Source organism: Monomorium pharaonis, chromosome 7 (genome assembly GCF_013373865.1).
Source record: "Monomorium pharaonis isolate MP-MQ-018 chromosome 7, ASM1337386v2, whole genome shotgun sequence".
NCBI classification, from domain to species: Eukaryota; Metazoa; Arthropoda; class Insecta; order Hymenoptera; family Formicidae; genus Monomorium; species Monomorium pharaonis.
This window is the reverse complement of record NC_050473.1, coordinates 4,863,810-4,887,631: the sequence shown is the minus strand read 5'-3', so window position 1 is coordinate 4,887,631 and position 23,822 is coordinate 4,863,810. Positions and strand designations below refer to the sequence as shown.

Here is a 23,822-nt window from a genome sequence, read left to right as displayed (position 1 = left end):
ATAAATCATACCAAAACTTTTCTCGGTCGGTGAATTAAGGTGGTTCTCCAGTCTAAGTTTGATCAAGTTTTGAAAATAAACTTATGATTATGATAATATATAAACAATCTTGTATTTTTTCAATTTTTTAATCGTATAATTTTCTTTAAAAATTTTCGCAAATCTTTAAACATCTATATTTCGATATTTTAAAGAAATATTCTAAAACAAATCGTTTTTATTAAATTTGGTTTATTATTTAATATTTTAAAGATGAGAATATTAAAAGTTTCTTTGTTATAAGATATATATGAATAAAAATCGATTCTTCTACAATTTATTAACTTCTGGAGAAACTTCTTTAAATAATCATACTCTTAATAATTTTTCTGTTATAATTTAAGATACAAGTTATATAAGTATTTATTAATGCAGAGTAAAAAAGAATAATTTGGATACATTCTATCGATATATTCTATCGACACATTCTATCAATATATTCAAATTAATGTGATGGCATATGGAAAAAAAATAATGTCCACATATATGCAAGAAAAAATTTTCGATTTCTCATTTCTAAGTACAATGTTAAGTAAAGCATCTGTTGCAAAGTACATTTATATTGCCTTTCTTTCAAAATCTCTGTATTAATTGTATATATGTCATAGCCAAATAAAAAAATCCGTCTGTTTACAATATGTCTAGTTGTTTTATAAAGTGCGGCCATATTTCAAATTGTGAAATATTTTACAAGAGCTACGCTTCTCCCCTTGCGTTTTCGCATAAAATATATCATATCCTAATAATTCTGTGCACTTAACAATGTGGACTTAACTGTACTATTTCTTTTATTTACCTTCTTACATCGTGCAATGATATACAAATTGCATTTGGCGGCTTGTTTATTAACCCTTAGCTGGCACTGTGGGGTACCAGACGCCACAACCTAGTTCACTTCCAATTTTCTCCCCCTTAAAGCGCGGAGATGGCATTTTTGCTATCATCTATTATTAGTTGAAAGAACACTTTCACGTGGTATATTTCGCGTAATCCCAACCGCATCGGTTCGACTGTGGCAGTCGAACGAATCGGGGTAGTACCGTCAGAGACCCCAGTGTACCAGTTGTTTTTGGGGGGAATTTTTTTGTGAATTTTGTTTTTATGGGATTTTTCATCAAGACGTTGAAAAAGATGAGTACATTTTCAAAGTTTTTAATTTTTATTTTGAAGTTATAACATGTTATTCTGGTATATTAGATAGCATATAATTACGGTCTCGACCTATACGCCAACTACTCGAAGAGGATCATACAAATGATCCAGACAGTAGTGAGACTCAATCTATACAGAGTTCTGATTATTCAAAATTTGTAGAAGAATTTGAAATGGACGTTGATTTGAAAAATGCCACTTTAAAACAGCATCTTTTGGAGTCACGCGATTCGTAGCCGACCGAGCTCGAAACTTAAGAACAAAGATGGCATTTTTCTTCATTTAAGATGTAATATTTAGTCACATTCACTGAATAAATAAATTTATAATGAGAAAAAAAGCATTTATTAATTGGTCAAAATTCGTCACAATTCTCAAAATAAATACCTTTTTTGAAAGAACCACTATTTTATTATTTTTTTCTTTAAAGTGCTATATTTCCAGAGTATCCAGGTAAAATTTTAGCTCTTAATATTGAAAAATGGAAAAGTTATTAATTTTTAAGTAAAAAAAGTCATTTTTCAAGTTTATATATATATTTTTTTTAACATAACTTAATATAACATTTCATGAAAACGACATAATTTTTCATTTAAGTTGATAATTGAAGAGTATCTAGGAATTTTAATAAGTAAAAAAACTCAAAAGTTGTCGTTGCAAGCGTTTGAATGGTTGGGGTCTCAAACGGTCCAGTACCGCTATTCCGTAACTACTTACCGACAATTATCAATATCGTTAAGTGTCGTTGCGCATATTTTTTCATATATCAAAATACGTGCGGAAAGACATCTAACAATATTGATAATTGTCGGTAAGTGATTACGGAATAGTATCCCAATATGCCAGCTATGTTAGTCCCAAGTGTGCCATCTTTAAGGGTTAATATATTTTATAACAAACCTAAAATTTAGATTATAAAATATTTCATATTTAACTATGATTTGAAAATATGGCGGGGGGTACTTTATAAAACACTTAAACTTTTATAAGACAGATTTTGTAATCTGATTCCGACATATGTATATACTATTAGTCAAGTTCAAAAACACTTATGATTAGAAAATCACGAGAACACATTTCACAAAAAGTATAATCTTATAAATTTAAAAATTTTTTAACAAAAATTGTGAAAATCAAGTACATTTTTTATTTTAACTAACATTTTTTTCTGTAAACCTTAGTTTTAAAATTAATAAACATTTTATTTAAAATCAAGTTTTACAGAAAGAATTTAATATTATGACGAGAAATTATTACATCAAAAAAGCATTTAAAAGCATATTTTAAAATTTTTTTTCGTTAATTTTTATCCAATGATGTTTTATCAAGCCGCACATTTATCAAGTGTTTCAGAATAAAAGAAAAAAGTAGCATTTTTTAGTTTAATGTAATTTAGAATAAAAGGATAAAATATAAGAATAAAACAAAACTCTAACATAGTAAAAATTTTTCCCCTCATATTTGCTTTGGTGCTATATTTTTACGATGCGAAAAATGACACGTTGACAATACGATTTTTTCGTCCGTACAATATCATAATTATTCTTCATTCAATCAATAATCATTGCATCTGATGCTATAACTTGTTACTTATGAGACGTTCAAAATATGAATACTTAGTATTATTATATATATATAAAAGAAACATTTTCTTCTTATAATAAGAAAAAATAGTTCTATATCATATTTATTTTACGTATTTATGTATTTTATGTATTGATTATCAAGGAAAAACGATAGCGTTCGTCACATGTTAGAAGTTATGTTACAAGTATATGTTAGAAGTATTAAAGTTATGTCATGTGTTATTTCATTCTAATTTATTTTTCTTTATTCAATATCACTTAATAAGGATCTGAATATAAGATAGAAATTGTGTAATCAAGTTTATTAATAAATTGCCAGTTATGCTAAATTTTTTTTTTATTGAATCTCTCTATTACTAGCGACAATAAAGTTTATCTCATATTGCAAATTTATTTTTATTTGCAAATGGCATAGAAAAAATTGGGTTGTTAATGTGTGATTTCTCGCCGACATCACAATATAGTTGCAGCGAGAGGTCAGAAGCTTTAAAATGCATTTTTAAAAACTTCTCTACGATTTTCTTTTACTGAGATATTTAATTTTTCTTAAGATGCGAGAAAATCATAAGCGTTTTTAAACTTTCGGCTGGTTTTATATTATACAATGCTGCATTTTATGCTGTATTGTAAAGAAAATTAACAATATAAATAAAAACGCATACTCCCTCTCTTGTGCTATCCTTCGATTGGCAGCAGTCGGGAGTAAAAAATTAATTATAACTGTCTTATTTATATAATTTCACAAACTATCTTGCAAAGATATATCATAGAGAAAAATAACAGTAAATACGCAATTGTTAAAATAAATATGCAAAATGCAACTGTACATACATTCTTTCATCATACATTAATATAATTATTAATATAGTTATAACAAGAGCTATAACAAAAAATATATGTATTCTATTTATGTATTGTATGTAACGTATTTAAAATTTCGGAACATACGACGAATCGATGAATTAAGAAAAAAAGTCCTTTAGTGATTTGCTCGTTTTCGCTTCATTTTGGAAAAAATCGCAAAAACAAAAAAATTTTTATTTTCTCATTTATTTACTTATTTAATTCACATTTAAACATTTATTTAAACACTTATTTATTCATGTTGACACTTCCTTAACGAAGGTATTCTTTCAAATGTTGGCCTCGATACAGGACTTTGCAATCAACTTTGCAGCAACATTGCAATATTTTTGTATATTGCAATGCAATGTTTCAAAAACATTATTAAAATCTGCAATATGACTATAATAATGCAGTAATATTTTACAAATATATTATAAAAACAAATTGTTAAAATTTTCTAAATATTTATGTACATATATTTTTTGATTCATCAAGCTCATATACAATTTGAAGAGTAAAGCTACATTTATGAGGAAAGCAATTGTTAATAGAAACATCATATACATATATAGGTTCAGTGTAAATAAGTAAAGAAATGAAAATTTTGCGATTTTTCCTAAAAAACGCGAACCAATCTTTAAGAACCTTTTTTCAGTTTACCAATTCCTTCATACACTCCCGCTTTAACATTTAAATTCGGGATACACACACATTCACAACTACACAGTATAATAAAAAACTTTTTTTCATTATCTTGAGGTTGTTTCATTTTGAAAATAAACAATAGCATCTTGTATAGTTGCAAAGATTTTCAATGACATCATCCCGTATATATACAAATCACATTTCTTGATTGTCTCGAAAATAGGACTAGGACAATTGACAAAGCAAAAATCGATATCTACCTGCGCGAACTCTTCTACGACTGCATGCAGTACCTGAACGCTACTGGGATCGATATAACTCAATGCACTCATGTCCATGATTATACAATGCAATTCGCATGTCTCTCTGGGATTTTTCTCGTCTAAGATGTGACCTTCCTCGGCCAACTTTTTTCTATGTTTCATAACTTGTTGTGGACTTGTTCCTACCAGTCTGTGTACGGTAGACTTGAAATAATTATTATTGGCAAAATTCAAACTCCCGCAATAGTGAAATAATTTTACTCCGCATATCTCCATCGCCTAAAAACGAGAATTAATATAAAAACTGTTTAATAACTCGACAGGATGTGTACTCCATAAGCAAGGAATATTCAATTGATTTTGTAAAATATTTTTTTATGTGGATTTTATAAACATGATATAATATTTTATAAATGTTTTTGAATTGTTACTTTATAACGTAATATTTCTAAATATTATAATTACAGTGTAGAAATCTTATTTTTAATGTTTTACTGATTTACTCAAACAGTTTTTATAATAACGTGTGCAGCAAAGAACATTAAAAATTACATATTTGAAAACGTATGTGTTATAAAATATCATTATAAAATAATGTGTTAATGATATTTTGCTTACTAAATACTACCAGGAAACTAAAGAAATCTAAATTTTCAGAGTTTTTTTCTTGCACTTTATCAATTTAAAAGCAAAGTTAGATTTTAAAGCAACTTTATTAATGTTCAAGAAAATTTTGGAAATTTTACTTTTAAGTTTATTTTTAAATTAAAATTCCATCTCTCTCTTCCCGACAAAACTATTTCTTTAATCTTTTTTTTTAAATAATGCCAAATATCAACAATCTATTAATTAGCAATAAATATGACATACATATCTACGTATATTATGTACATTCTTGTGTGACACGAATTTGTATTAAAAGTTAGCGATAGTAGGAAACAATATTTCATTGTTAATTAGCATTGAATCATATTTTGAATTCTGTACTTTTGGTCATGGTACTCTATGTATTGCAGACCTATCATTATGTGTTATTTAGTTTATATTATTTTTTTAGTACTTTATCAAATATAATATTCAAAACTTAATTAGAATTTTCTTTGTGATTAGACAATAAAAAAATATATATAATAAAATAAAGGAATAAGGTAATTTCGTATATTTATACTGCATAAATCATCAAAATACAAGGAGATAATAAAGTAATTTACACCCAATCTCTATTGTGTGCCTTTATGTTATATTAGTACACTATATTGTGATTTCAATTGTTAATATTAAAATTGAAATATAATAATGGCATACAAATTTTATCGGTCAAAAAATTGGTCACTTTTTAACACACTCTTTTGAATAAATAACTTATTTTCTGATTTATTTGATAAGTCTTACCGCTTTGTATCTGCCTATGTCCAAATACAGATCTGTATGCGGTATGTGACCCAGCAAACATGTGTATGGCCGAATAGTTTGTAGTAAAATTGTGACTAATGACACGGACAATCCCGCGAGCAATCCGACATCAATGTTTATCAGTGTCACAACGAGAAATGTTACGATCCATATTATAACATCGGCTTTGCTCAGTTTCCAAAATTTAACGAGCTGATTGGCTTGTTGAAACATCCCTTTTAATGCTACCTGTATGAAAAATCTTTAAAAATTATACGTTTTTTAATAGCTATCCTGATGAAAATTTTTCTCAAAATTCTTTACATAATTTCTTAAACTTTCTCTAAATTTCCTAATTTTTTTAATTTCTCAAATTTTTTTAATTTATCAAATTTATTTGTACTAACTAAAATACTCCAAAAACTAAAAATATAATTTAAAAAAATGTTTTTCAGATTCTTAATTAATATTATTAAACCTCAAACGGCACACTGGGTCAGCGTAACCTAAATAAATTTTCGAAGTTGCGGCATTTCAACCAACTTACTTTTAGTTTTTGCAAAATATTTCTTGTGCTTTAACTTCTTTGACTTTTTAACTAATAAGGAGATGCTAACATCTGCTAACTCTACTTTTGAATGAGCCATAGTGCATTCGAAAGAGGAGGTAAAAAAATAAAAACCGTGTTTTGGCTTTTGAGTGAATAGGCCTTAGTCTCTGAAAAAATTGCATTGAAATATGTGCATTTTTGGCCAGTAATGGAAAACCACTTTTTGGCATGAAGTGCGGTGGCCGTGGATGCTAAGTGCACACCTACTGTTTTGGTATCCATGCGAGTTGGGTTCGAGACCAGTTGTAAGAATTTTTTTTAGTCTATATGCCAATTAAATTTACTTCCTTTATTATTTAACATAAAATTTTGGCGGTTTTAATCAATATAAATTTCTATAATTTTATTATAATAAAAAATAATACATTTTTATTTATTATAAAATTCTGACATTCTTGTACAATGCCGCGTTCATTTTTTTAACACGATCAAATTTACTTGGTACGTGTCAAAGTTATTAAATGAATGTGACATGTTCTATAATGTTAATCAGTTGTTTTTCACCCAATGTATACATAACAAAAAATGTATTTGCAACACGCAAGTTGCATTTATAATATGTTCATGGTGCAAGAAATATTTGTTTCCAATGTTTTTATGTAAATTTTCACCCACAACATTCTACAAGAATGTCAGAATTTTATATATACTTTTTGTTATGATAAAATTTTAGAAATTTATATTTATTAAAACCGCCAAAATTTTATTTTAAATAATAAAAAAAATTTAATTGGCATATAGATAAAAATTCTTACAACTGGTCTCAAACGGCTCGCACGGATAGCAAAACAGTAAGTGCGCATTTAGCATCCGCGGCCACTGCACTTCATGCCAAAAAGTGGTTTTCCATTACCGTACTGGCCAAAATTGCACATATTTCAATGCAATTTTTTCAGAGACTAAGGCCCATTCACCCAAAAGCCAAAACACGGTTTTTGTTTTTTCACCTCCCCTTTCGAATGCACTATGACTCATTCGAAAGTAGAGTTAGCAGATGTTAGCATCTCCTTGTAAAATTTTTTTTTCTTTAAATTTCAAACTGTCAATTGAAAAAAATGGTTTAAAATTGGTACATTTTTTTATGTACATCGATTTGAGGATTAATATTCGTACTTTTGTGTGTGTGAGAAAAAAGAGAAGAGCTCGACGCATCCAGAGAGCTAACAGCCAAGAAGAGAAAGCCAAACATTTCCGATCGGTGACGAAAATGGCCAATTTGGCACAAGCATTCCCCTTACCGCGATTATCACCTATCCCTCGTAAATGCTCTGTTTACAATTTGTCTATGAGTACAAGAACAATTTTCACTAGAATATGCAGTATATTTAATAATACAATTGTAGACGTACAACTATTATAGAAGCCAAGATACATCTCGGTAGAAGCTCAAAAAAAGGCCCGATCCACAAAAGTATAATGAGTAATAATAAACAGGATACGATGCTCGCTATCTGCGTGCGTCCTCCGACGGTTTGCTGAATAAGAGATCTGCTTAAAGAAGCCGATATTGGCATACATGAGAAGAAGGAACCCATTATATTGCTAAAGCCCTGTACAATTAAAATAACTTGTCAAACATTATTAATTAAATATAATCACAAAAAATCAATACAACAATTAATGTCTCACCATCGCAAGAAGTTCCTGATTTGAATCTATTTTGTAATTAAGTTTTTGTGCAAATATCAACGCCATTGATATAGTGATGGTATATGAAACCATGGTTATCGCAATACTATCGATCAATACTAACGGTAACAGTTGGAAACTTGGCACTTCTGGTTTAGGCAATCTATATAAAAACACAAAAATATAATAATAAATTGAATATTTGACCGATATGAAATTAGTACAAAAAATAAGAAAAGTGATTTCTCGGTCAAGGCAGTTCTTGGTACCTAATAATAATTTTTACGCGAATTTTTACAACCTCTATATAGTTCATACGAATTGCACGTCGCATGCTCGTTAGTCTTAAATCACAATCCTTACATGAAAACGGAATAATTAAATTACAAATTAAATTGACGATTTAATAGTTTTGATAGCTAACAAGCATCTATAAGATCTCCTTTCTTTGAAAAAACTAAAGAAATTATTACGAAAAATATCTTAGCCGAGATATCATTTTTCTTTCATAAAAATGTTCTTTTTCCTTCTTAAGAAATATGTTTCAAGAGCAACAAATATGCGATGCGCAGTTCGGAAAGTCGCTATTTCCCACGAGTGCAGGGAATGGACACACGAGTCGTAGGCAAATTCGTTTACTCGCACGAGTGGAAACAACCGATCCGCACTAGTAACACATTTTATTTTTTGTTACAAGTATGTAAGAAATGGTAGAGGCGAGAAGTGGTTCAAAGCGAAAGATGGAAGGTTTAAGGCAGAGGGTGACCTGCGGGAGACGGAGTCCTCCCCAATTAAAAAAAAATTATTTTATAATTTTAAAGAAATTAATTGTTTTAATACTAAATACAAAAATTTGATATAAATTTCATGTTCTATTTTTATAAATTACGTAATATATACAGGGTCATTCAGAACTTTAGGTTCGTAAAATGACGCATTCCTGATGCAATTCTAAGACAATTTTTCCTTTACCAAAATTTTATTTGAAGCCCAGTTTTTGAGTTATAAGCCAAAATAGTTAACAAATCACGCGTCAAGTACAGAAGGCAGGCAGGAGCGGCGCGCCACGAGCGTAAGGCGGGCGCGGCTGACTATCCGCGTCAGCTGACAGGTGATTATCACCGCGTAAGTCGCTAACTATTTAATTTTAACATAAAATTATGCTTTAAATAAAATTTTGGTAAAGAAAAGATTGTCTTGAAATTATGTTAGAAACACGTGTTCCTTAAAATCACTGTAATAACCAAAAGTTCCGAATCACCGGCCGTCTGACGCTGCAACCAGCTAATTGCTACACGCGATGTGTGTGTATGCCGTGTTTGTGTAAAAGAGAGAGAGAGAGAGAGAGAGAGAGAGAGAGAGAGAGAGAGGGAGAGAGAAAGAGAGAGAGAGAAAGTGTATGCGTGCGTGTGTATGAACGTCTTTCCCACCTCACCTTTTCTAATAGTAAAAACTGTCTTGGCAGAGAAATTGAGACTCTTCACTAATAAGTAAAGTAAAGAATGTTACAAAATTTATTTATAAATTATATAAAATTATTACTGTTTAATAAAAATATGTAAGAAAATTTTAATAAAATGTAATAAACTTTTAATGAAACTACAATTAATTGTAGATATTTTGTAATAACGAACCAATGACTTTTTTTTTAAATTAATGAATCTTTGATAAAAACACTAAAATAGTTCAAGTTAAATATTCAATTAAATGTCATTGAAATTTCATTAAAACTTTCTTAAAATTTTTCACCAAAAAATAATAGAATGTTGCCAATGTTAAAATAAAAGATAAAACTTTATTTACATACCCCGTAGGAATGTGCCCAACGGTTTCAATACTATAAATATTTGGTAAGTCACAATACCGAGAGACTAATGTCCCACCAACCACTACAATAAGTTCAATGGGTATTGGTATGTTGCACTTTTTGCTCGCTCTTGGCTAATGGAATGTAAATCACATGTCATATTTTTAGCTTTTATAAACGCAGGGATAATCACTAGTTAAAAAGTTGAAAGTTAACAGCAAAGTTAAAAAGTTAATAACTTTTAATTTAATTTAAGTTAATTTTAAATGAGTTTATTTTTAATTTTAACTAGTAATTTTTGAAACGTATAAACTTTAACTTTTTTCCTAAATTAAAAATTTTATCTGAGCAAAAGAAAAAAAAATAATAAAATAAAAATACATTCCTGAAAACAATATTTTTTTGTCATTTCATATAATTAATATTATAACTTAATTTACAAATAAAATATTAAATATATTTGGTGATCGATACTGTAATTATGTTGGTAATCTAAATTAAATAAATTATATGGCTTTTTAATTTAATACAAATAAAGGTTCTCAAAATTAACTTTTATTTTAACTTGAGTTAAATTAACGTAACTTTAACCGCGTTAGTTTTTTATTTATGTAACTTTTAACTTAATTGAATTAATTTTATAATCCATTAACTTTAATTTAATTTAATAAAAAAAATATATTAAAAATTATAAATTAAGTTAACCAACTCTGTATAAATGTCCAATTAAGTTTACGCTACTTACCTTTAAAAATTCATTGTTAAAAACAAGAATAATAATTGATACAGTCGATACGATCGCAGCAGCTATATTAGTATTTTTTATTTCTTTAATTATATCTATAACAGTCTGAAATTACAAGAAAAAAATAAAATCCTCTGTTTTTATTCATAATTTAATGAGTACATTAAGAGGATATTTTCGTTTTTGGTATCATTTGTTTTTCTTTTAGAAATTTTTGGGAAAATATAAATTTGTTACATTTATTCTTGGACATTTGAATATTCTTTACAATTTGTTCAAATTTTACAAAAACTAATTTTTGCAAATCTATGTGTTTAAAAAAGACTGGCTCACTGTTGCCGATATTTTTTTAAACATAAATTAAGATGCAAGTATCCACATAGCATGTAATGTCAGAAATATTAAAATAAGTATTAATACAAATTACTTAAACTTTAAACTATACAAAAATGCTTAAAAGTAATTAATAAATAAAGAAATAATTGGCTTTTGAAACCTAAAAGCGAAAATACTACCTTCAAAATTCACAATTTCACATACGAGATATAATTTATGTTTACTTACAAAAATCAGTTTAAAGTAACCTTTTTGCTTTGGCAGTTTTAAGCCAAAAAGATCCTTGATCTGAGATATTAAAACATAAACAGCAGCTGCTGTTGTAAAGCTGTTCACCAAAGTTTCACTAAGCAATGTCGTCACAATGCCTAATCGGAATGTATACATTATTATCTAAAACCATAACAAAAATTTATTTTCCATCTTTTCGATTTTGAAAAAATTTTCAATGTATTAAAAAATATATTTCCAAAGATAGACATTTACCTGAAGTATTCCGACCATTAATGTCACGGCTGTTGCTACCTGCATAGGCGTATATACGACATCCCCGTGATTTTGTGAAATAGTATCCGTAATATTCGCAAACGTGTGTTCCGTGTCTGGACTCGAGTAAAACGTTACTATTTTCCCAGTCATTAGGCAAACCACAGCAAAAGTTCCTGATGAGTGCCAAGAATGTTTGATTGTTCAAGGTTGTTGAATAAGATTCATATTAAGATGTATTATTTCTAACTTTTCTGTAACGGAAGTCAATTAAGTAAATGTATTAACCTAGAGAATCACAAACTGTAAAAGATATATATCTTTGTGACTTTGTTAATTCCACATTATCTCTGACGTAATTCCTAAATCATTCCTATTATCATTTTTATTATATATTATATTAACTTTCTTGGCGGAAATTTTCTTCATGATACTTCCTAATATATTTTCCCAAATCTTTCATATTTGTGGAGATTTCTTTAAAAATACCTTAAAATTTTTTAATTTTTAAGTTCTTTTTTCAAAAATTATAGAATAAAAAATTTTACAATATATCATAATTGACATATTCCATGTAGTACTGAAATTTTTCAAAGATATCTTAGAAATACTTCAATTAAAAAGTTAAAACATTTCTTTAAAGTTGTGAAATATGTCTGCAACATTTCTCTATGTCTGCAACATTTTCTAAAATGACTCTGTAATAGCAAAAATGATTGCAGTTCTTGCATTTTCGGAAAAAAACATTTCAAATAAAGTTCAAAAGAGGTCATCAGATACTTAGACTTTAAATATGGGCTTTAGATCCAATAAAGAAATTACCAGGGACAAATTTGATCGTAATTTTTTGTTAAACTTTTATATTAACCTTCACGATATTTTCTGGTAAAATAGCTTCGTAAAAAGACCAGCATAAAGACAGCTTTGTCATACTGCACGTAGTGCCCAATCTCCATCCAGTGTTAAAGTAAGGCAGTCTGAGAAAATCAGTTGTACTTTGTATACCGCTGTGTTTTGATCCGTGTACTAATCTTTCCACTTTCTCTTATACATTTTTCCGCATGAGCAAGGAATCTTGTATCCACTTATTGTTTCCAGGCGTGGTCTCTGTTCTCTAGGGTAACTAAGAGTTAGAGAGTAACTGAGAAATTTTTCTTTGGGATTTGAAAATAACTTTGTTATTGTATTTCCTCAAAATTCTGTTAATGCATTTTTAAAGATACAGAAAAACAACCATTTTTTCCTCTTATTTTTCTTCTTCCGATGTTTCGGTATTTTTGAGACAAGTTTATTCTTCAATCTTTAGATTGTTTATTCGATTATCTTTGCCGTTACTCATTTTTCAAAACTTGATTAAAATTCTAATTTCAGCAAAATTTAAAATTCAAAAATTGTAAGAGCTCAGTAAACCGATGACCAATTTTTTTTGCAAAAGATGATAGAAAATGATATGAAGATATCGATCAGAGTGTATTGATTTTCGATAGGTCTAGTTATCTAGCGTGCCATCTTTATTCTTTTTAAGCAATATAATTGAAATGAGGATTTAATTATTGTTTTCTACCTCTATTATAAACTAAATGTGGGAGTGCTGATATTTGGAAAAGCAAAAAATTAGGGCAGAATTACTCTGCCATAGCTTTAACAACAAGTAGACTAATAATAAGACATACAGATGATCCTTGGAATACATATAAACATATTTCCGATATTATAGCTTGTGACCACGTCATCGACAGGCCAGCTGGGTGACATTGCAAGCTGTATACTTTAACCGTTATTCCGATATACATACTCAACCGCCAATTAAGACACATAACTTCTCGTTCTGTTCTTCCACGGACATAAACATGCACTTTTTGTCAATCTCGTGTCCGTGTCACGTTCGTAAGTCACCTATCGCGCGAAAAGCAACAGTATAAACCTCCACCATTTGTCCTGGGCGTCGAGCAATAACGACGATGACAATAATGACGTTCTTTAATCAGATTTAATCTTGAGCGAAAACTTTAAAACGCAATACCTCCGCTCGTAAATCACATAGCGGAAAAATGAAAACAATTTTGTAATATAAATCGGATTCAAGCTATCCATTAAACCTATTTAAAAATCAATTGATTCAGCCGTTATTGAGAATCCAATAACTACAAAACTTCGCAAATGGTATCTCGCGTAAAAGAGACACACTACTGTCTCGCGCGTGTACACTTGGCGCGAGGCACTACTGTGCCTCTTGATAAATTTTATCGAAATAAATTCGAAATTTTTATAAAAAATGTCCTCTAAAGGTTAATTGACTAGTTAATTAATTAAAACTTCAGAAATTATAAAATAAGAAATTCTTACAATTAGTATATATCAGAACTTACATATATTCAGATTTCTAAACAAAATTTCTAAAATAGACTTGACATTTTTCTGTAACTTTTTTTAAACAAGTCTTTTAATTATTTTAATTGAGAAAGTAATATATTGTTAATAACTGTGGCAGATCTCTATCTCTCTTATGATTAAAAAAAAATGATACAAAATAGAATAAAAACGCAGGATTATAAGATTCCTCAATTATGTTTTAATGAAATAATGATGAGATAATGTTTTAGAAATGAGTCCTAAAATTGAATTTCGAAATAAAAGTAGTGTTATGAAATAGTGTGAACAATTACAATAACATACTAATAGTTTATATTAGTCTAAATATTTGAATATTTTACATATTATGTTAATTTGAAAAAACCTGAAAACACATTTAGAATTTTTAAACTTATTTTCTTATATTTCTGAAACATGTTTTAATTCATACTATGTAATCTGAAACTTTCTAAAGAAGTTATAAAATTTGTATATTTTAAAAAATTGCATAAAGAATTATAAAAAAAAAATTTTCGCCAAGATTTATCTTATTACTTCGTATTCTTACCTATAGACACATGCTTGGACGTGCCGAAAAAGAAGTACACAAAAACAGGAAAAAAGGCCATGTATATGCCGACCACTGGTGGCAGATTTCCCAGAAGCGCATAGGCCATACCTTGCGGTATATGCATAATTGCCACGGTTAGACCTGAAATGATATCAGACAACATGTTTTTTCTCCAATTGTATTGACTGAGCCATTGTACCACTGGGACTGTCGACGCTATACAAAACTGCCAGTTCTTCGATTTAACATCATTTATCGCATTCCGCATCACTGCAAACAGATGATTTGCAATTTACAAGTTTATCTTGGTAAAAAAAAATAATAAAATTTTGGTGATATTTTGTTGAACTTTACATTTATTTTGGAACATTTCGACTAGTATTTTCATCAAAATTTTATTAAAAAATTCATTAATTTAATATTGTTAATTCATTAATAAAATATTGTTAAATATCTTTATCTGTATCTGTATTTGTATTTAACAATAAAAATGTGTTCTAATTTCAATAAAATGTCATTAATTCGTTAGAACAGTGTTATCAGAAATGGGTTGTTGCAACATCACAAACACAAAAAGAACTACGTAGACTGCGTGCCGTTTCGCGCATGATGCGCGTAATGCATTGTTCATCTTTGTTTAACGTCCGACAAACAACAAAGATAAACGATGCATTATACGCATTATGCGTGAAACGGAACGCAGCTGTAGAAGTCACATCCACGTGCTAATTAGTCAAAATTGAGAAAGTTACTTTTTAAAAGTAACTCGTTATCGTTACTGTTCTTTTTCTAAAAATTAACGTGTTATCATTACTCGTTACCAATTTTCAAAAGTAACTCGTTACTGTTACCGTTACTCAAAAATAACGCTTGTCATTATAATTTCCGTTAGTTTTTAATTTTAAATATATTTATTAAATATTACAGGATTTATTTTAAAATAAATAAAAACATTGTTAAAGGACGAAGGCCTATAAGGCTAAAAAATGGCTTGTAATCAACTACAGCCTATATAACCAATTAAATTTTATTTACATAAAAAGATATAAATATACATCATATTTTTACAAGTATTATTTTGAAAAATGCTTGCGCTTATTATAAAAATCAAAGATATATATTTCAAGTAATTTTGCATGTAATTTTACACGTGCAATTGTTCTTGTAAGGGTTGATCTTATCTACCATGATTTTTATAATTGTTCTTAAAAGCATTTAGATTAAACTAAATTAAAACAAAATTATGCAATATTTAATAAAATGTTTAATAAAAAAACTCAATTAATTAAAAATCAGATACCTTACTATTTAATACTGCTTTTGATGTGAATAGCACTTTACTTCTTTATATTACTTCTTTCCATTTAATACAGATAAAAATGTAACATATATTATGGATATTATGTAGAAGACAATTAAGGCAGCAGATTTTGTAGATCGGTTCCTATAATGGTCTTTTACTCTGATTTGACAACTATAATTTTCGCAAGTATGTTTGGTCATTTTATATACTTTATTTTTCGTATATCATATACTCTATTATTATTACTTTTTCCAGCTTTTAAAATTTGACACATTTCCATTGACTACACTAATATTTAATACCATTGACCAGAATTACTATTTTATTTTTTTAGACTTTACGACTGGTTTTTCCGAAGATATTGTAATGCTTCATATCTATTGTTTTATTCATCGTTAACGTTAGGACAGTACTTAATTTAATATTATATAATTTATAATACAAACTGATGGGAACTCCGTAGAGTCGAAACGTTTCTTTAATTTATAATGCATATTAGATTTCTTTTATTCATGATTTTTTTACTCATATCAGTTAATAAATCATACTTTTACTAAAAATATTGTATTACCTCGATGTATTGACCTGATTCTTCATATATTTTGTTGCTTTGCATTACCGAGCTCATTATATTGTTTTTATTATGTAGAAGAGTTTAAGTCCGAATTATCGATAATACAGTTATCCACCAAAAAAAAGTTACTTGTTCACTAAACTATACCACCATATCTATGTTTTGGGGATCGCTGAATCCGAATCCATTGTCCGTTTTACCTAAAGAGCCTACAATCAAAGAGCCGCAAACTGGTTCCGCGCTTCTGATTGACTATATGGCGTGACGTCATGATTTGCGATTAAAAATCTGTTTACTAACTTATCTAGTAAGAAGGTTATAAACTGGAATACGTGTTAATTAAAAAAAATCAACTGGTTTAAAAACGCATAATTCTGCAATAATAAAAGTTTAGACCAAAAAGGTTTAACCAATACACAAGTATAAAAAGTCTAAACGGAAGATAATGAGTTTGGATCAATAAAAAGAGTGGCATCCGTTTGCCCATCAATATTGGCCACGGTCCCGATTGATCACGGGACGGATTGGCCACGTTAATATTGCCCATGCGTCAATATTGGCCACGTCAATAATGGCCACGCGTAATACTGCCTACGTCAATATTGGCCACGCGTCAATATTAGCTACATTTATATAAAAATTCTAATATTCGTATAGGTATCTTACAGATCATCTATGCTATATACGCACCTAGTAAAATATCTGATTTTCAATCAAAGTTCTTGTGAGTTATTTCATTAAATATTGCATGATCTTGTTTAAATTTAGTTCTAAATTAGTTTAAGAACAATTATAAAAATCATGGTAAGATCGACCTTTACAGGAATATTGCATGCAAAATTATTAAAAAAATCTTTGATTTTCATAATAAGCACAAGCATTTTTCGATACAATAGTTGTAAAAATATGATGCATATTCATCACCCTTTCATGTAAATAAAATTCAGTTGGTTATTCACATAGACCATTTTTGGCTTTTATAAACCCTCGTCCTTTTATTGAAATTCTTTATTAATTTTTAAAAGAATTTGTTGTTCAGTAGTATCATGTCCTCTTTGTGATGTTAATATGGATTCACCAATGCTGAACATTTATATATGTGATGCTGCATTCCAACACTTTCCCTTGAAATAAAATTACACCGAGTAAATTCGTAAAAAGTAACAATAAAAGTAACTATTAAATTCGTTACCGCAAAATGTAACGAAGTTACTTTTTTCGTTACAAACAATTGTAATGCCGTTACTATTACTGAAAAAGTAACTATAACGGTAACGACGTTACAATTAAGTAACGCGTTACTTCCCAGGCCTGTAATTGGCATTTGTTTAAGAGAATTACCCACGTAACACAAAAATTGCAGTTACATCACAGAAATGTTGCAACAACATTGTAATCTTGCAGCAATATTGCTACAATGTAATTGCAATTTTTGTGCTATGTGGGTAATACTGGAGGCAGTTTGCTTTACCAATTAAGCAATAACCTTCATAACAAAATTTCGTATATATTTCTTTTATAGATTTACAAAAATTTTGTAAAATTTTATAGATTTTGTAAAAATTCATATACGTATTAATATCACTCTGTAAACTAAACTTCATACTGAGTAGAAAAAGAAATACATACAAAATCTTAATGATGTGCACTGCATACTATGATTTTACATTATCGACCCTAATTAAGTTTTGACTGTCACTTCAGCATTTCCACTTAATATTACGAACTGATTTGATTTCTGACAACCTTTTAAATAACAGTACTTACATTTTTTTTGTTGTAATTGTATAATAAAAAGTTTATTACAATTTTAATAAAATTTCCTTATTTTTTCATTAAATATTATAGTTAATAATTTTTATTGAAAATAGGAAGACCAATAAGACCGTTTCTTTCCCTTCCAATTTCCATTAAACAATTTCTTTTAAATAATAATAAAGAATACAGATATGTAAAATACAATTTAAAAAATATATAAGATGATAGATGAATTTTCTTATTAATACTTCTTGCAATTTTATATTTCTAAGATATCTTTCTTAAAACTATCAAAAAGTGAAAAAAAAATTGTTTAATGAAAAGGGAGAAAAAATAGATCCTCTATTATTATTTTTTATTGAATTTTCATTAACCCTTTAAACATCAATTCCGTTTAAATATATAAATTTCTTTTATAATATGATTTTAACAACTTTTTTAAGTCAAATCACCTGTTTATTTTTTATTAATTTAAATACAGAAAATTTTCTTTTTAACGAAGTACACATAAAATTTTGTTGCATATTTATTAAAATTTTATCAAACATAAAAAATTTTCTACTAAAATTGTGTTTGTCAAGCAACACGTGTTGTGAGACGGTCAGTGTCTCGTTATAACTTACGGGATGATTTTGGTTTCTCGTAATCATAATTCTGATTCAATGTTTCGTGATCGTAAACAGGTCTTTCCAAGCGTATTTGCAATAAAGTATTGTCCTTGTTCATAGCTATGATTCACAATTGCGCGAACGCGCTTAATTTTAAGAACTGTATTCTTTCTAGGCTCAACGTAAGAACTGTGGTTATCTTCTTTGTACCATATCTGCAATCAAAATATCACATACTTACAATTGATATAATATCTTTAAATCTAGATAAAGTACCTGTAGAATTCAATTTTTTTTATCGCTCGTGATTACATAATATTTTGCTTAAAATAGTGTTAAGTTTTTAACGTTATATATTTTATTGCACGGATTGAAATACCACTCTTTCTCCTCATAGACTTTAAAACTTTTTAATCCTTGTGTCCATGACCAAATTTATCTATATTATTCCATAACCAAGATACCCGGGTACCCATTGTCGGAATTTCGTCTGTAAATCGTCCATAGCATGGAAAGTTTGCTATCGGAATGATATTCGACTGTTGTGATAAACTATAAAAAAAGGTAAAAATCCTTTTCAGGTATATAGCCCGTTCTGACTCACAAAAAGGGTTTTAAATAGAATTAGTCAGCTAACCGCCCTAACGTACTATGATCGTTCAAAATTTACAATGAGGCAAAAGGGGGAAGTTTGCATACGTACACTGTAGATGCGAATGAACGTGACAAGCAATATTAGTTCAGTATGTCGGCCTTTGCACGTTCGTTTAGAGCGACTTGAGACTTCTCGCAACTAGTGACTTATGCGCATTGACGTACGAGGTGTATTATATTTTTGAGTACGTTTTCGTAAACTGAGTAACATACTGTTCTATTCGTTGTGAAACTAACCAAAGAAGAAATGAAGAATTATCGAGAGCTGAGTTTGCTAGGTAAGATAATAATTAAATTTTTTTACAATATTTTCTATCTATAAGAACACGTAGCAGGATCTGATTTGCATTTTTTTGCATCACATATTTGTTTTATAGATTGAGTACTAAAGAACAAGATCTGTATTTAAAACAAGTATTAGACGATTCAAATGCAGAAAATTACATGGAGTTGGATAGTGATGACAAAGACTAGTTGCTTCAGCAAGAGCGCGCCTCAAAACAAGTAGCTACTAATATAGTAGTGCTAGATGACGCCAAAAAGAAATCAGAAATTGATCTTTACTATAGTAAATACAAAAGTGGAGTGGACGCAATGGATCAAATACTGGAAGATACACAAGCCAGTGGCGTACTCTGAGATGGCCGCTCAGTCTTTTCTATAACATCACAGACATTGCAACTCTTGTACTTTACATTATTTATTATAAAAATAATAAAATGTTAAAGAAAAAACAAATAAAAGAATATTCATGAGACAATTAAGTTACGAGCTTGCTGTTCCAATAATTGAGGATTAATCGCAAAATTTACAAATGAGACATTATAATGTAAAACTGACAATGAAGACTATTCTCGGTAGGCTAATAAATCTCATTAAACTTTCTTCTAGATCTGGACAAAGAAGGGATAATAAAAACAGAAAAATATTTACTGAGTCATTTATGTTACAGACAAATTATAAAAACACGAAAATCTTGTTCAGAATGTCAAAAATCAGTGCGTGATGAGCACACTATAATCATGACAAAGTGTATAGAATGTAATGAATATATAATTGTTACTATGGTTATTTATAAAAACTTTTGTTTTTATTTATTGCACAAGCCTTTTCATTAATTGACTTCTCAGATAGCAGTTTATTTTAAAAGATTTCATAAAGTATTCTCTCTCTTCCCCCTCTCTCTCTGTAAGTATGCTATCCTCTTTTTTTTTTCTTATGTAATATATAGTTCTAATTAAGAATTCTCTTAAAGAAATGTAATATTAAGTATAAATTAATATTATTACTTTTAAAGCAAGAAAGTCATAGAATAATCAAAAGCGAGAGAGACATAGAAAGAATAAAAAGCATCCTCATAAAAACTTTTATTTAAAAATATATATATATGAACTCTGTAAAAAAGATGCTTAGCATTATAAAATGTGATATCCAAACAAAATTACTTTTTTTTTTTAAAGTTAAAAAGGGCACCAAATGTGTGGTAAGTGTGTGCTTTTTTAAGGAAAGTACCATAAATAAAAGGATAAAAAATTTGTTTTTTTTTTTACAAAAATAATAATATGAAGTCAATGCGCCAACTATAAGAACAAATATTTATACAAAATTTATTTATGGTTACTTTTTAATATTAAAATGTTTTATTCAATAATATGGTTCTGTATATATTATTAATATATATTATTATAATGGTAAATCATTTCGATTAACATACTGACATTATAGAAACCAAAAGAGCATAATAAATATAAATGTTTTATTTTAAAAAAACTTGGCACTGATATAGAAAATACTCTCTAAATTACAGAGAAAATTCAATAAAATCAATAAAAATACACTGATTTTCAATAATATAATTGGCAATCAGTGAAATAAATATACTGATCTTTCAATGCTTATACTGCTTATACACTAATTCTGAAGTAAAAATCACTAAAAGACAGTGAATATTGATTAATTATTACAGCTATAAATATGCCACTGTACATTAGTAATTGCACTCTTTAAATTGCAATCAGTTATAATACATTGATTGCAATTTAGACAGTACTAAAATATTAGTAACAATAATTATAAAATGTTAACATTTATGAACAATTCATTATTAATTGATATTACAATAAACCATTTTCATTATTTCTTTATAGCAGTGCCAAGTTTTTTTTAAATAAAATGTTTATCTTTATTATGCTTTTTTGGTTTCTATGTAATGTTAATATGTTAATCGAAACGCTTTATCATTCTAAAAATAGATATTATTTAACAATATATACAAAACCATATTATTGAATATAACATTTTAATATTAAAAAGTAATAATAAATAAATTTTATATAAATATTTGTTCTTATAGTTGGCACATTTACATCATATCATTATTTTTGTAGAAAAAACAAATTTTTTCTTTTATTTATTGTACTTTCCTTAAAGAAGCACACACAAAAAGAACACACTCACTAATACACACTAGGTGTCTCTTTTTAGATACATAATTTTTCCTAAAATGACTTCTACATCACCATATTATGATTCTTTTGTCCTCCTGGCCCTATTTAAATTTTTATAATTAAACATATAATAATTCAGTAAAAGATGCATATATAACTAATAACTAATAAATTTTGCAATACAATATATTGGTCAAATATACTGAATGTATAAATAAGTTAGTTCTGGTGTTATGTAATGTATATTGTTATAAAACACATTTATAAAACTTATGTTAGATTGAAATTAGAAACATTTTGTAACCTATAATCGGCATTATTTTGTCCATGTTGAGTATTTAATGGGTAAACTTACATTTACATATTAAAGTATATTCCTTCTTTGTAATCCTTAGCAAAGAGACAATAGGACTTTTAATAGCGCGTGACTATTAATCAAGAGGGTCCATTAGATCCGGACGCATTCATTGGCTGTGTACACATATATCAAGTATTGAGAGTTCCTAACCTACATCTGCCTATGACCATCGTCATCGGCGTAACTAATTGTAAAATTGTTAAAAATGTTCCGAGAGTCCTTTTACCTCGAATAAAATGCCCAGTGCTGAAATTAGACTCCAAGAGGCGTTCCATGTTTTGTCGCAAGAGGCAAAAGGTTTGTGTTTTGATTTCCTAGCACGTTGAACGGTTGAACTAATTTTACATTCAATTAATCTAAAACCGAACGCATCGACTCTTTACCGATGTCAACCGATGTGTGTGTTGCATGTACATATATATCTGTAACATGGTAAAAACATTTTAAATAAAATTTTGATTATTACTACATATTTTATTGAATTTTATGAAATTTCAAAGATTATGAAACGAAATTTGGTAATTATTCAGTTTAACCACTCGTCCTCAAATATCGATGTAATTATGCTTATTCGACGCGATTTTGCTTCAAAAACTTTTCAGCACCTTTTCAGCACCTTTTCAGCACAGTAGATCATTTCGGCACGCATAGATGCCTTATCTCGCGACATGCAACTCTCGTAGACACTACACAACACAACCGTCATATTCGCGAATCTAATCTTGGTTAACTTGTCAATTTGCGAGAACTCGCACTTAAGCGACCACACATCGACGCACGAGTGACAAAAATATTCAACACGGATGTAACAACCTCGCATTTATGTGGATGAACTATTTCTAAACAATCTAAATAATGCATTCATATTATATTGTAATACAATATGTGTATATGTAGCACGAAAATAGTTTTAACTTTGACAAATCTTTTTTTAATTGCAATAAAAAAATAAAAATGCAGTTAATAAATTAATATTACAACAATCAATCTAATATAACGTCATTTTATATAAAATTAACATTAATACATCGAAATAAAGCATAGCTTATATTCTTGTATTCTGTATAATGAAGGATGTATCGGACTGAAGTTCAAAATGATACAAGTTGCTAAAAATTTGTGAAATTGTTCTTTTAGTTTCCCTAATGTACTGCAAAAAATTGAAAACGCATCCACTAAACGGTTGCTGAATTATAACTATTTTAATTTTCATTGATTTTACATGGTATCCCTTTCTATCTTATGGAAAAAGCCGATCTTGATGGATGAAACAGCTAAAAAAATATAGAAGAAATAGTACTATAGTACCAGTGTTTTGAATTTTTTTGTACATCTAGTATATAAATAGATGAAAATATCTGCCAAGTTTCAATTGTCTTCACTACACCGTTTTAAAGAAATAAAATATAACTTGAGATAATTGTGCATTTTCACTGTCAAAAGTTTAAACTCATAAGTGAAAAAAATCGCAAATACGTGAAAAATACCTTTGAAGAGTAAAAATAAGACTCCAACTATCGTTCAAATTTCTTACATCTAGATTTACTATGCATTAGGCATAGATATTTAAGTATTTCAAATTTCATGCACTTTTGTCTAAGATTGTATGTTCGATACACCCTTAACATGTAATCCTATCATAGATAATCCATCATAATTTA

The 23,822-nt window shown here is 28.4% G+C and overlaps 2 protein-coding genes and 1 long non-coding RNA gene across 19 annotated transcripts in view; 2 read left to right on the top strand and 1 right to left on the bottom strand.

The window, feature by feature from the left end:
- Positions 1 to 842: 842 nt before the first annotated feature.
- LOC105835989 (solute carrier family 26 member 6) lies at positions 843 to 22,525 on the bottom strand. Of its 12 annotated transcripts, XM_036290167.1 has the most exons (13): positions 22,388 to 22,524; positions 22,159 to 22,274; positions 18,979 to 19,254; positions 18,718 to 18,917; positions 14,457 to 14,729; positions 11,537 to 11,712; positions 11,279 to 11,443; positions 10,715 to 10,819; positions 9,970 to 10,103; positions 8,163 to 8,325; positions 7,883 to 8,083; positions 5,924 to 6,172; positions 4,373 to 4,810 (listed from the first exon to the last, which is right to left on the bottom strand). In XM_036290167.1, exons 4-13 carry the CDS (start codon positions 18,818 to 18,820, stop codon positions 4,373 to 4,375), a joined length of 2,007 nt encoding a protein of 668 aa, XP_036146060.1. In that variant the 5' UTR covers positions 18,821 to 18,917; positions 18,979 to 19,254; positions 22,159 to 22,274; positions 22,388 to 22,524. The 12 variants fall into 12 exon arrangements, with proteins under 12 accessions (XP_028051040.1, XP_028051039.1, XP_036146063.1 ...); XM_036290165.1 differs by lacking the exon at positions 18,979 to 19,254; XM_028195234.1 differs by lacking the exons at positions 22,159 to 22,274; positions 22,388 to 22,524 and adding an exon at positions 19,406 to 19,536.
- LOC105835993 lies at positions 14,919 to 20,449 on the top strand. 2 transcript variants are annotated; one of them, XR_004964168.1, is made up of 3 exons: positions 14,919 to 17,060; positions 19,284 to 19,634; positions 19,734 to 20,437. It is a non-coding gene; the product is annotated as an uncharacterized LOC105835993 (long non-coding RNA). The 2 variants fall into 2 exon arrangements; XR_004964167.1 differs by lacking the exon at positions 14,919 to 17,060 and having other exon boundaries at positions 19,493 to 19,634; positions 19,734 to 20,213; positions 20,309 to 20,449.
- LOC105835990 (bifunctional peptidase and (3S)-lysyl hydroxylase JMJD7) overlaps positions 22,281 to 23,822 on the top strand; it is a 9,592-nt gene continuing 8,050 nt past the window's right edge. For all 5 annotated transcript variants that reach the window (XM_012679713.3, XM_028195241.2, XM_012679712.3 and 2 more), the window contains exon 1: positions 22,281 to 22,458. In XM_012679713.3, the coding sequence (XP_012535167.1) occupies positions 22,398 to 22,458 (61 nt within the window). In that variant the 5' untranslated portion in view covers positions 22,281 to 22,397. The remainder of the gene's footprint in view (positions 22,459 to 23,822) is intronic.

Excerpts from the sequence above, each read along its gene's own strand:
- LOC105835989 (XM_012679707.2), bottom strand. The coding sequence starts at position 18,820 with ATGAACAAGGACAATACTTTATTGCAAATACGCTTGGAAAGACCTGTT. Across the intron at positions 11,713-14,456 it reads GTCCAAGCATGTGTCTATAG|GAACTTTTGCTGTGGTTTGC; the intron begins GTAAGAATACGA and ends GGCACTCATCAG. Across the intron at positions 10,104-10,714 it reads TTAACAATGAATTTTTAAAG|CCAAGAGCGAGCAAAAAGTG; the intron begins GTAAGTAGCGTA and ends ACATTCCATTAG.